General features: G+C 34.8%; 1 protein-coding gene and 1 pseudogene across 1 annotated transcript; one reads left to right on the top strand and one right to left on the bottom strand.

The window, feature by feature from the left end:
* Positions 1 to 451: 451 nt before the first annotated feature.
* LOC126720271 (uncharacterized) lies at positions 452 to 4,170 on the top strand. Its single transcript, XM_050422589.1, has 5 exons — positions 452 to 695; positions 775 to 909; positions 1,077 to 1,114; positions 1,762 to 1,828; positions 3,688 to 4,170. The coding sequence occupies exons 1-5, from the start codon at positions 465 to 467 to the stop codon at positions 4,096 to 4,098; spliced, it is 882 nt and encodes a 293-aa protein (XP_050278546.1). The 5' UTR covers positions 452 to 464; the 3' UTR covers positions 4,099 to 4,170.
* Positions 4,171 to 4,867: 697 nt separating this feature from the next.
* Positions 4,868 to 10,213, bottom strand: LOC126720272 (RNA polymerase II C-terminal domain phosphatase-like 4; annotated as a pseudogene).
* Between the last annotated feature and the right edge of the window lie 3,068 nt (positions 10,214 to 13,281).

Consider the following 13,281-nt stretch of genomic DNA (forward strand, 5'->3'; position numbering starts at 1 on the left):
AAATCTGGGTTGATATTTTTTTCTTTTCTTTTGAGAAACATCTGGTTTAGTATTTTTGTTGTTCTTGTTCAAGATATACTTAAATCTTGATTCACGTGGTTTTTAGTTATTTATTTAGTTAAAATTGATAAATTAGTTTTTTAAATTTAGATGCTTATGTGGTATGTTTTAATGTCAAATAATGTTTTTTTATTATTATTTTAATGACTACGTCAGTTTTTAGTGTACTAACAGTGCACTTTGTTTGTCACGTAAGCTATTTTCCATTAGTGAGACGGTTGGAACCAAAATGAAATAGGTTTTTATTTTAAGAACTAAAAGCTGTAAAAATAAAAAGTTGAGAACAAAATGAAAATGTGATAAAAATGTATAGAGTAAAATAGTATTTCTGCCTTCTTCTTATTATTATTATATAGCACCAACTGACTTCTACTGTGTCTGCATTCCTAAATTTCGGTGTAAGCATGTTATCGCAGTGTTTCTGTTGGAGCTTTTCCACTTGTTCTTATTCACCCATCCACCACCACAACCCTAACCGTTATACAAACAAAAAACAACAACAACCCTTTCTTCTTTTTCTTCGCCTAAGACAACCCAAACCCAAATCCTCTCCTTTTAAGCTCACTTGTCTTGGAACTGGAGCTGGAACTGGAACTGAATTATTCGATCAAATTTCGCAACTTGCCCACAACAAGGTCCAAAATTGTTGCTACCCCATTTATTCATTTCCTTTCAATTTGCTTTCCCATTATCTTAATTCGTATTCCTTCGCAGGTTTTAGTTGCAGCTGGTATTTCTGCTGCAATTGGACAGCTCTCTAAGCCCTTCACTTCTATCTTACTCTATGGTAAAGACTTGGATTTCAAGGCTGCCTTTCAAGCTGGAGGCTTCCCTTCTACTCATTCCTCTGTACTCTCTGACCTCTACTCTACTTTGTTTATTTTTGTGTACATAATTAATTTATATATATATATATATATATATATATATAAACTAACTGGGGTATAAGTATAACCATTGGATATTTGGGATAATTTTAATCTTATCAAATTATTTTCACATTTTGTCATTAATAGGCGGTGGTAGCTACTGCAACAATCATTGCCTTGGAAAGGTAAGCAGTCAGCAGTGAGCACCACTCACCATTCCTTTTTATCTTTCAATGCTAGAGATACCATGAATTTTACTATATAACCTGTACAGAGTGATGCGATATATTACCAATCACATTAAAGTAATTTAGATATTTATTTATAATTTTATTGAAGTGGGACTGTTAAAATTGTTGTGTGATGATTGGATGATAAGCGGTAGTATGAAGGAGGGAGCACACACAAAGGATTATGTGGTTTGGCCTAATGGCCTACATCCACAGTGAGAAAGCTTTTGACGACTACATATTTTATTAAGCACTTGTGTTACAATGAACCTAATGAAGGGTTTATTTACTAGAGAATACTTGACTGACACTAGACTAACCATTAACTATCCCAAGGTTAAGTTGCTTGTTCTACAAGTACATGAACTTACAATTGGTATTGGCCACTTAGGCCATAATACATCTAACAGGGACCAATCAAATTCATTGTCAATTTCTAGTTTGTAAGCCTTTTGTACTAACTTTTAAATTTTCCATCTTTGTTCAATGCTAACATACAAAACCATGCATGATCCACCATAATTAGTATTCTGTTTTATAAACATCATATATTGATTCATTCTATTCTTGTGTCAGACTTGATGTGTGGATTTTGATTACAGGGGTCTCTCAGATTCAATTTTTGGCCTTACAGTTGTTTATGCTGGCCTTATTATGTATGATGCACAGGTATATGTTTTCTGCTGTTTTACTTCATATTGTCCTCATGTTTCTATTTTTTCATGTCATTTATCACATCTCCTATTTTAAGCAAGTAGTTCAGTTTCCTCATGATTCAATGCAAATGGTGCTCCAAATGTAACCCTCAATCTATCAAGAGTTTTAGTGATCGCCTTATTTTTCCATTTGTTTTCTTAATTAAATTAGGTTAAATCATACTTATATTTGCAAGTGCTACCAATTTGGTCTTGTTAGTGAAGAACCTTTTTTCTTTCTTTCTTTCAAACCTTAATACAGGAAGAATGCTATGTAAATTATAGACTGGGATTTAGGATTGTGAGACAATAATCAACTTTTCTTTGCTCTATATATAAGCTAGTGAGAACTTAATGCATTGGAAGTTGGAACCTGGATCTTAGGCAACAGCTTTCACATCTTACAATTTGTCTATAACAGTTTGCTCTTGAGAAAGTACTGGTGATTTGATCCCAATTGGATCTTAGACAATGGGTTTCAAATCCTACTTTCTAGAACTCAAATTGGATCTCTGTTTTGGTTTTGTCCAATTTGTAAAAACATTAGTAAGATGATGGATTGAATTCATTGGTCAGTCTTGCCTGTAATCTAGTTTTTAGTTTGTTTAATTTGGCTAATTAATTGCTGCTGTGGCATGATAGAGGGTTGTTACTTTCAGGAAGATGGACCTCTATGGACTTCCATCGGTGGCATTTAATTCACCAAAGAGGAGAAGAGTGCCACATAGGTCATGAGTGGACAAAAGCCTATCTGGTCTTGCAGAACGTAATGTGATCATTAGACAGTATTTCCAATTAGAAATATGATATAGATGGGAGATCTTCTTTCATGCTTTTCCCATTTGATTGTTGCCAAAGCCATACCAAGTAAATTTGTTTCAAGGAACCTGATCTGCTAATGACTCACAAACCTTTTATTGTTGATGGCTCTTTCCTTCATTTATGATGGTTGTCTATTTGTTGAACCTTTTGAATATCTTCTTTTATCTTCTCTAGATTAGAGATGTCTGTCAATGTCATTAGTAATTCATGAATCTTGTTCACTGATTGTCACAATCTATAATAGTGGAACCCAACTCCAGGTTTAGATTGACTGCAGATTCATTGTTTGTGAATCTCACTCTCTCGTCTCATTCTCTCTGAGTTGCTTATTTGACAGTTTTATTGATTTTTTGAATTATTTCAAAACCTAGCTCTTCTTACTATTTTTCCTTCTCTCTTTCCTTCTTTTGTACCTAACTGGATCCTTTTCCATCATTTTGTCTATGACATAGTACCTGCAAATGACCTTAACTTCTAATGCCATGCTCCCATAGTTGCTGCTCCATTATCAGTCAGGAAAATGAGCTGCGTCATTGAGACTATTACTTCATTCTATGTCTGCTATAAATTTTTCAAAATTGTTTGCTTTTGCTATATTTCCTAGCCACGAAAGAAGTCACATGTAAGAATGTATTTTCTGAGGTATGTAAGCATGTTTTCTAAATAAAGGAAATGATAGTGAAGGGAATAAGAGAGAACACCGGATTCTCCATAAACGTGGTGTCGTGCTTAAGGTTCAGCAAAAAATGAGGTTTCTATCAAGTCGTTTATGGTTATAGGTCAAACCAGACCTAATTTTGTCCCATGAGTGACAAACAAGTCATAAGTCATGCTATTATATCTCTAGTTTCTTCACTTCTAAATGTTTAGATATTTTTCAATATGTTCTCAGGATGTACTTAAGTTTTGTACGATGAGAGATTTTTACATGACATTTTCAGAAGTTGCATATGTTTCCTAAATTATAGTCAAACTGAAACATCAATCTGAGTGTTGATTTTACTTCTGCAGGGTGTGAGAAGAGAAGTAGGAAATCATGCAAAAGTCCTGAATAAAGTGCTGGCCAAAATACACGTTAATTCAGTTCACACTAAGGATAGAGAAAATATGATTGATTCTCAACCAGGAACATCATTGCCAGTAAGTTTGGAGAGACTTGGGCCCCATGTGTCTGAGGAAGCAAGTTCTTTTACATCAAAATCAACAAATTCTCCTTTATTACTTAGATCAGATGACAAAATGAGGCAAAATAATCAGGCGGTGTTGTCTTCTGGCTCAGCAGCCAATGTTGAAGAAGGAATAGAAAGAACTATAGAGAATTTAATTTCTCTAAAAGAATCAATTGGCCATACTGAGGTTGAAGTCATAGCTGGTGCCTTGCTTGGTTTCTTTGTTAGCTTGGCTTTATATACAATAATATGATACAGTATTATGTTGTATACTTCATTATTTTTCCCTATATTCTTTTTCTTAGGCATCTAGTGTTCAAAATCATTAGCTCATTGCAACATCATTACCTTACCCTACCTTTCAATTGTTTGCATCAGAACACAATTGGGGTTCAGACTTAACCCAAGTCATCTCCTGCTACTTGACTTATGCCAGCAGTTTTAGCGAGTTGGTCATCTAAGAATTGCTTGTTCATTTCCAGAACTTTCCAGGCATATCAAAGCATGCGGTCATCCAGTTTCCATGCACTTTCCCTGTCAATTCTACTGTTGGGCGAGAGTGAGCTTAATGCACACCGGTTAATAATTTTTAGACTTGAAATCACTTGCTACCCTATAGTGTTATGTTAACAAGCTGATATAAAATATTACAAGTATTGTAGTTGGTTGAATATGATAATTTAAGAAATGGAAGCACTCACAAAACTCCTGACCAAGAACAATCGCATGTTACACAACTGTTCTTTTACAAAAAACAAAAAATTAATTTTACTTCTTAGGTTCTACCAAACTGAAGGGTTTGATAAAAGATCCCTCAAAAATGTTGAGCTGTGCTGTTCTAGACACTGTTTTTGGATCTTTATTAGTCAGCCAAGGCTAACTAGCTTGACCGTATAAAGCTATATCTACTTGCTCCGGTTCTTCTGCATTATCACCATATTACTCTTTTGAATCATCTTCTAAATTTAAGGTCATTAAAATTTTCTACGAACACAAAATATGGTATGCAACAAACATCCAAATGGGTTTAGGTGTAGTTTGCATTTACTATTAAGCGGATTGGCACCACTCTGCTAGAATGGATAATATGATTCTACAAAAACAAACTTCAAACTTTAGAGCTCTTAACAACGTAACTAGGAAATGACCATGAAATTGGAGAGAACTCCACTCGATACTGGCATGAAATTTTATGGCAAGATAAAAATTACTGGTCACCCAAGGCTCTTGATAGTTTACTGCTAGTAAGCTAGTCCTGGTGTCTCACACCATTAGCCGAGTGTTTCCCAGTTACTTCGAATCTCACTAAAAGAGAATCCTGATATTTAATTTATATACAACAAAAATAGATCAGGATCCAGCATTTACTTTCCCAGATAATTAATTATCACTATTTTTTTTTTTTTTTTTTGAACCTATTAGGTGATTTTAAACCATGAAACCTGCTGCATCCGCCTTTTCTATAACTTATTTTACAACAAAATGGTGAGCATTGCTACAAAAGAATGAGTTATTGGCTCTTCATTGGGTTGACAGAATAGTTCTCTTCAGGTTGCTTTTGCCACCTATAATTTGACTCTTCTATCCACCGTGGAAGGACCAAAAACTAGTTCTGTTTTACTGCCCATTGAGACTTCTCTGTTCCAAGTTCCAACTTCTTTTGAGACCAGTTGTGTCACAGATGAATCAAGCTTTGTCACACAAGCAGCTGCCATCTTCCACAGAGGTTGATTTTCAGCCTAGTCTCTGGTGGGAAACACATGGCTGAACACAATTTTACACGAACTTGCTTCTTAACTGTTTACAGCATCTGCAGAAAGAATATCTTTATTTATACGAATCTTCATAAAGAAAAACCAACTGGTCCATAATTCTCCTTTTTAAAGTTTTTAGGAAAACAGGCAAAAGTTTATCACAAGGAATGAGGGAATCAACAGACAAATATTACTGAAGTCACCACAAAATGTTTCAAAAACTAATTCGTGATCACAACGAGGAACGCATGGTGTCCAATCAATATTTATAATAACCATCAGCCTGCCTTAAGTAATGTTTTACTGAGAATGGATCTTCACTACTAATCCAAAACAAAAGCAGGATGCATAATTTAGACTAAGTTACACTCAATATGCCAGAACACATGCCAGACTAAGTGGAACCAAGGCAGAACAGGAGAGAGAGATGGTAGTTTTTCTAGTCCCATTGGGACAAAATTAATATCATCCTTGTGACAGGAATGTTAAATTTACACTTACGTAGAGGTGCTTGCCACCAGGGTCCAGGAATGGACAACAAAAGATCAGACCAGTGAAAGCAACATAGAATAACAAATTGGTCATGTTTCAGCTGTCAAGAAAAAAAATTACCAGCCTCACATCTCTGTCAACAAGATTGTCCTTAAGTTCCTGCAAGAAGGTTCCCATGCATAAGAATTTATCACACAACAAATTTAACAGCTAATATCAATAAGAGAAACAAAGAGGGACATACATCAAAGAACGTATTATGGATTTGCCTAAGAACTTAAGCACAGTTGCAAGTGCTCCAGCAGTCTCATTTTCGTCCCTCTTCAACTCAGCAAGAGATTTACAGCAATGGCAACTTGAAGCAAAGGAAGGGTATGTTTCCATTGCTATTAAATTCTCCTTGTTCTTTGGCCATACCTACAATAGTACAAAACATTTACATCAAGCTTATGGTAACAGGATGATTGCAGACACATAAACCTATAAGATAAATTGCAAGTTCAAAGACCATGGATAAATTGAACAAATAATAGATATCATTTCTTTATGCACCTATATCATAAGAATAACTGAATAAGTACACATATATTATACAAAAAAAAAAAAAAATTACACAGAAAATAATGAACCACATGCAAGCAGGTACTAGGAAATACTTTCAAATTTCCCTTCAATGGCTTCAGACAGATTTTCAAATTTTCAAGTGAGCATTACTCACATCAGCAGGGTAGAACACCACATTCCTTAGCTCTGCCAACTCTGCCATTTTATGGAAGACAACATGAACAAACAAAGATGCAAACTACAATGGCACCTTCACTCTTTCAAATTCATACTTGAGTTCTAGCTCATTCTATTTGGACTTCATTGTCTATATGTTTGACGGTACAACTTCAAACATGTTTTCAGAGACACCAAAAGTAAACGATAGCATGATTAGCAAACCACAACTGCAGAGAGCTAGTAGTGTTTTTTTTCATGACCCAAGTAAGCTCCTAGCCACATATATGTTATACCTCAAAATGACTAGTCAAGTTATTGTAATCACTTATATAGCTCAGATCGGCCTAGCATACAACTGATTTGAGACTCAATACTCACACAATCTAATCCAATATCTGATCCATTTAAGGTACTATAATGTCCCAACTTAAATAACCAGCATCCTCTCCGATCAAAAAAAAAATACCTATCATTCTCATCAGGGCCCACATTGGGCTACAGCGATGTTACTGGGTTGAATCTATAACCATTTGTCACAACCTAAGGAAGCATTAGCCACATATGTGCTATACCCCAAAAATGACTAGTCAAGTTACAATTGGGCTTCTCATAATTGCTTACGTAGTCCAAATCAACCTAGTAAATGCCTAATATCGGACTCAACACTCATACATCTAATTCAATATCTAATCCATTTGGGGTACCAAAGTTTCAATGCAGGCCAAAACCTGGACGCATAAATTCAATGACCCATATCAGCTAAAGCTAATGCTCCTGCACCATGCTCTACTCTTAATTTCTCACGAGTTCATGACTAACAGTATCCATTACCCTTTTACACTCAGTTACCCATAAGTAGAATGACTTTGAATATAAAGGGACTGCACCCATACAGTACCTCACATCATAGCAAAAATGGTAGCTTCCTTCCACCATAATAAAAAGAGAAATGCACTAAACAATTGTGACCACAAAATCTGTCTGATCCAATTTGAGTGCTCCAGTGTGCCAAAATTCTGCATATTGAGGTTGGCTTTCTGAACTACAGCATACTCTCAAGCCATTGCTCTAAGGACCTCTAAAACTAAAACATACTACCTCATTGATGTAAAAGGACTGCTATTCAATCCCTTGAAATCCTCCAACAGCTGATTTCTATAGTGATGTATCATTAACTATAAACAACAATAACTAGTCTAGTTCGGTAGTATAAGTAATGAGGTGAAAATTTTCATAGTAAAGTAAACAATGCTTTAATAGGAAAAAGTCTTCACCACCATGATGTAAGGTGCAAGTCTTCCAAATTTGGGCTTTTATGTGTATAAGGACAAAAAATGTGAAAACTAGAAAAGAACCTCTGAGAATCATACTACTACATACTTCAAATAATGATAAAATTGCCCATTTCCGTAATCTGATTCTCTTCCCTACAAAGAAGAGGACTCATTATTTTGAAAGAACTTCCTCTTCTTTTAGTGGGTAAAACAGTAAGATCAAAAGTATTATCATCTGTAACAAAAATTGGGTAAGCAAAGATATTCAGCTGATCAAGGATGTACCTACATCTTCTGTATCATCAAGAATGAACAGCACTTTCTTGCCCAAGCAAGATATCAAAGACCCTTTTGATGTTGTTGGGTGCCATGCTTACATGAAATCACCTTAGCACTGAAGTACTCTCCTTGAGGATCAGGCAGCTTAGCCATTTCCGATGCATAGTGCTGATCACCCATTGTATTAATGTACATCTCAAACATTTCACTTGCTTCTTTTAAAAATGTGCAAACAAAGGGCCTTAGCTTCATCATATATATAATTTTGATAGGTAGCTTCTTCTTCATATCAATTTGCATAAAGTTCACCATGAGAGGCTGGCTTTTGTGACATCTGTCCATTTCATAATTTTTGAATACCATAAGACCACAAGCACATCAAGTCACTCAAATGCCCATAATGTCAAAGAAAAGACAGTGCAATCAAAACCAAAAGAATAAGATAATAAATATTTTAAAAAAGAATAAATACACATCTTCTGCAGAAGAGCAGATATAGTGAAACCAAAAGCCAATTTGATAATCAAATAAATTAATAAGAGAGCCTCTATTTAGTTTCCAAGGCCTATAGGGGACAAGGACACAAACAGTTTGGAAGTCATTATTCTTAAATAAATTTGCTTTTTAAGTGATGGGTGCTTAATGCTCTATATTTTGTTAACACATATTCTTGCAAAATGAATACCATGATAGGAATTTTTCCCTATAAGTACCAAACCTTTCCTATCTGTAGTTCGCTACATGCCTTATGGAACAAAAACTCTCATGGTGATATTACAAATAAAGACAGTATTGAAGCTTACCTTAAGCATAAAATATAAATCCTGCCAATCTTTCTTTAAAAGAAGGGATTTTTTTTGGAGGAGGGGGGTGGGGGGGGGTGGGGGTGTAAAAAAAAGTGCAGACAAGGCAGTGCTTCCCACAAGGGCCACAACATTTGCAGGAAAATCAAAAGATTCCAGCAGCAAATCCCTCAAAACTTCAAGGTGATTCATAATTATGGTGATTTTACGACATACGACTGCATAAGCAATAAACTATATTCTTATCATTTCTTTGGGAGTTTTACCTACCTTTGGTTAGAAATCTGAACATTCCATTGACAAATTGAAAGCACTCAAATAAAACTTTCATCAACAGATTCGAAACCAAACGGTAATCGTTCATGTTGACTTCTAAAAGTTCTACAACATGATGATGTTACAATAGTATATAGCCAAGCTTATTAGAGAAGATTAAACTAACAAAGAAGCAATGTCACCATGATACCTGAAAACAGTGATAAAAAAAATGCTAAGCACACTACCAAAGTATAATAAAATATAAAGGTAACAGAAATACCTTGCAAAGAATATGTTTTTTTCTTTAAATATTCTTCTTCTGATGCCATATCTGTAAGCTCATTAGAATTTAGCAGTAACAAAGTAAAGCTTCTTATGGCATAATAAATTCTTCTTGTCTGCTTCTTTCAAATTGACAATTTCAGCATTGTGAAGCCTTAGTCCCTGCAATAATGTTCAAGCTTAAACGAATTACAATTTGAAACAAAAAGAGATCATCACTATAATTGTGTTACTATATTATTGAATAGGTATGGATTTATAAGTTCAAAGATGGATTGCATCTCTCCATTTGTAGTTTAAAAAATAATTTCATATTAGGGGATCATTACTACATGAATAAGAAGTGACAGCTCATTGAAAGTGGATGATACCTTGACAAATTGAAAATTTCACAAGTATCAGAGATATTGTCTTCCAAATTCCAATATGCAGTGAAGGATAACCAAAATTCACAACTCTGCCAAATAGTCTTTACCTCATGAATGTTGCCCAATGCCACACCAAGTGAGCATTTGCGCTCCGCGTTTGCGTCCACGTTTTGATGAGTTCACGTTTTCTCCTTTTTTTTTTTTTTTGGCCCGCAATTGTTGACTTTGGGGGGAAAAATTTTACTGTTATGAACAGTAAATATACTGTTCATGCACTGTGCTGACACTGTTTATGCACTAAAAAATATTAAAAATGGGTCCCACGGTACTATTTACACATTTAAAAATTATTTGGCTACAGTGTTTTCAGTTTTCAGTTTTCAGTTTCAGCAACAATAAGCTCAATCCAAACGGACCCCAAATTTGGCCTGCAACCTTTGGCCACAAAGTGTACACATTTCTTTAAAAGAACCATATGGATGTGTACATACATCCTTCATTATGGATGCTTCTGCCAAACAAATAACAAGTTAAATATAATTCAATTCAATGCACATCCAATAATTTGAATTTTTTTTCTTCCGAAAAGAGTTTCAAAAGAATACAGAAAGTAGCGCACACATAGACATAGTTTGGGTTAGCATCTGGAGTATCCATCAAATGTTTAAATACAAAGTAGCAGAGCAGGCATGTAAATATTTAGATTAGATGGAGAGATGAGCAAAAAAAAAGGGAGAAATATTACACCTCTTTATATTTGTGGTTAATAGGATGAATGTGAAGTTGATGGTTGAAGTTGTTCCTCTATGTTTTCTAACTCCTCTTCCACTTTGCGCCTTTGAATCCAATCCTGCAGTATTTATATAGTTGAACAATGAGAGTCAGTCACTGAGAAGAAGAAGAGGAAATGAATATGAGGATGTGAAATGATTTGTGGTTACACCAACTTAACAAACTCTGCTAAAAGAAAGAAAGGAAAGGAAAGGATAGTTGAAGTAATGAAGAAGAAGAAGAAGAAAAACACAACAGCAAAGCATGAATATTGAATAGTAGGTACGTAATAATTACACTTTGAATTAGCTGGTATCTACAACAAAAAGCATAGTGCTTTAAGGAAAAGGTAAAACTCAATTAGTCATCAGAATGAAACCCATGGTGTTTGCCGCATTGCATTGCATATTGGGCAATAAACAAAAATCTGAAATTGAAAAAAGAACACAACTTGCATTGCATTGCATTTGTATTAGCAAACACACACATAGACATAGACATAGACATAGTTAAAGAAACAGAAGCTATTTTTCCCCGGCATCAAGATCTACATGGAGTAACGCAGCCAAGTGTTGAATGCTCGATGACTTCACCAGTGAATGTGAATGTGAATCAGTCACAATTGAATAGACAGTACACATCTCTACTACTCTGCTCGCTTCCCTCTCTGTTACAATCCCAGAGCAAAAGGCGAGGACAACACTTGGAGAAAGAATCCCGTGGTAGACGTGTAGGGCCTTGTTAGCTTTAAGGTTGTATAACTGTATTGCAATGGTCTAGACTAGAATTGAACATAGACAACATACTACTTTGTCTACAAAATACCCATTTATATATTTACACCTCTAATTTCATCATTGTAAGAGGCAAAATTTTAAGCCAATTATAAAATGCCATTTCAAAGTTTAGTGGCAAATTCTAAATTAATGTCATTAAATTAGATGGTAACATGTGTCATCCAAATTGGCATCATATTGGCATATCAAAATTTTTGCCACGTGTCATTTGGCCCACAAGATAAAGATAAATTTCCTATTTAAAATTTATAGGTAATTATCTTTATTAAAATAAGTAAATAAATAAAATAAATATAAATTTTCTATTCAAAATTGATAGATAATTATCTTTATTAAATAAATTAAATAGAGATAATTATTTATCTTTGTTTAGGCCTCGTCAAAGGGCCGGGTCGGGCCGGCCTGACCCATTTTTACTTGGCCCATGAGTCTAATGGGCTGGGCTTAACGGGCTGTTGACTAGTCAATGGGTTGGGTCGGGCCAGGCTAGATGGAAAAACCCTAGCCCATGGCCCTACTCATGGGCAATGCCCATTTGGGCTTTAGCGGGATGGGCTAGTGAGGTGCGTTTAATGGGCTACTCATGGGCATTTTTAACAGGTCTTCAATGGGGTTATAAAAATTTAACCAAAAAAATTATAATTATATATTATTACAAACTATCAAATTGAACAATTAAATCTACTAAAAAGATTCTATTAAAAAAAATACTAAGACATGCCTCTTAAAAAGGTACTAAAATAAGATTAATTAACTTTTTTTGATAAGAATAAATAAGTACATTGAATTAAATATCAACTCTTAAAGGAAATATTTGAAGAATATATAAAATATCAATTCTTAAAGGAAATATATGAAGAATCAAATATCAACTCATTAAGGAAAGAATTTCTTCCAACCAACGGTAAGCTTTTTTTTTTTTTTTTTTTTTTTTTTTTTTTTTTTTAAGGAATTTATTCTATAATTGTAACTTGTAAGGAAAGAATTGGAATTTATCAAAGGAAAGAATGACTTTCTTTCTAGAGACACAGAGGTAGGGCAACAGTCATCTTAGTAACTTTGTTTTAAAAATCAAAACTACTAGACTAATACCAAAATATATATATTTATTATGCATATTGTATCACAATCATTCCAAGTATTTAGTAGTTAGGTGTGTGGTCTTAAAGTTTTTATAATGTCTAATTTTGGGCAATGAGTCAGGCTAACGGGTCGGGCTACTGGGCTGGGCTAACGGGCCGACCCACCGAGCGCCCATGGGTAAAGAAACCAACCCATAACCTGTCCCATTGGGTTACTGGGCTGCCCATGGGCTTCAATATTACCGGGCTGGGCTGCCCATTAGCCTGGTGGGCTAGCGGGCTACTGAGCCAGCCCATGGGTCATGGGCTATTTGATGACCCTTATCTTTGTTGATTATTATTTTTATCAAAATATGATATTTATCAAAATAGATAAATAGAGATAATTATCTCTAAGAAGAATTTGGACCAATCAAAAGTCTGCTACATACTTTCAAGCATATCAATTCATAGTGGAGCTTATCCTCTGAAATCACTTAAATAGAGGACATCCCCTCTCATTTTCGACACGAAGTTTTCAAGACGTCAAAGTTCTGGAGAAATTCTGTCTCAA

Source organism: Quercus robur, chromosome 4 (assembly GCF_932294415.1).
Source record: "Quercus robur chromosome 4, dhQueRobu3.1, whole genome shotgun sequence".
Taxonomy (NCBI): domain Eukaryota; kingdom Viridiplantae; phylum Streptophyta; class Magnoliopsida; order Fagales; family Fagaceae; genus Quercus; species Quercus robur.

What these genes read in the sequence shown, in the direction of transcription:
- LOC126720271 (XM_050422589.1), top strand. Translation starts at nt 465, where the DNA reads ATGTTATCGCAGTGTTTCTGTTGGAGCTTTTCCACTTGTTCTTATTCA. An exon ending in TCCCTTCTACTCATTCCTCT is followed by an intron (nt 910 to 1,076) that starts GTACTCTCTGAC and finishes TGTCATTAATAG; the next exon opens with GCGGTGGTAGCTACTGCAAC. An exon ending in TTATTATGTATGATGCACAG is followed by an intron (nt 1,829 to 3,687) that starts GTATATGTTTTC and finishes TTACTTCTGCAG; the next exon opens with GGTGTGAGAAGAGAAGTAGG.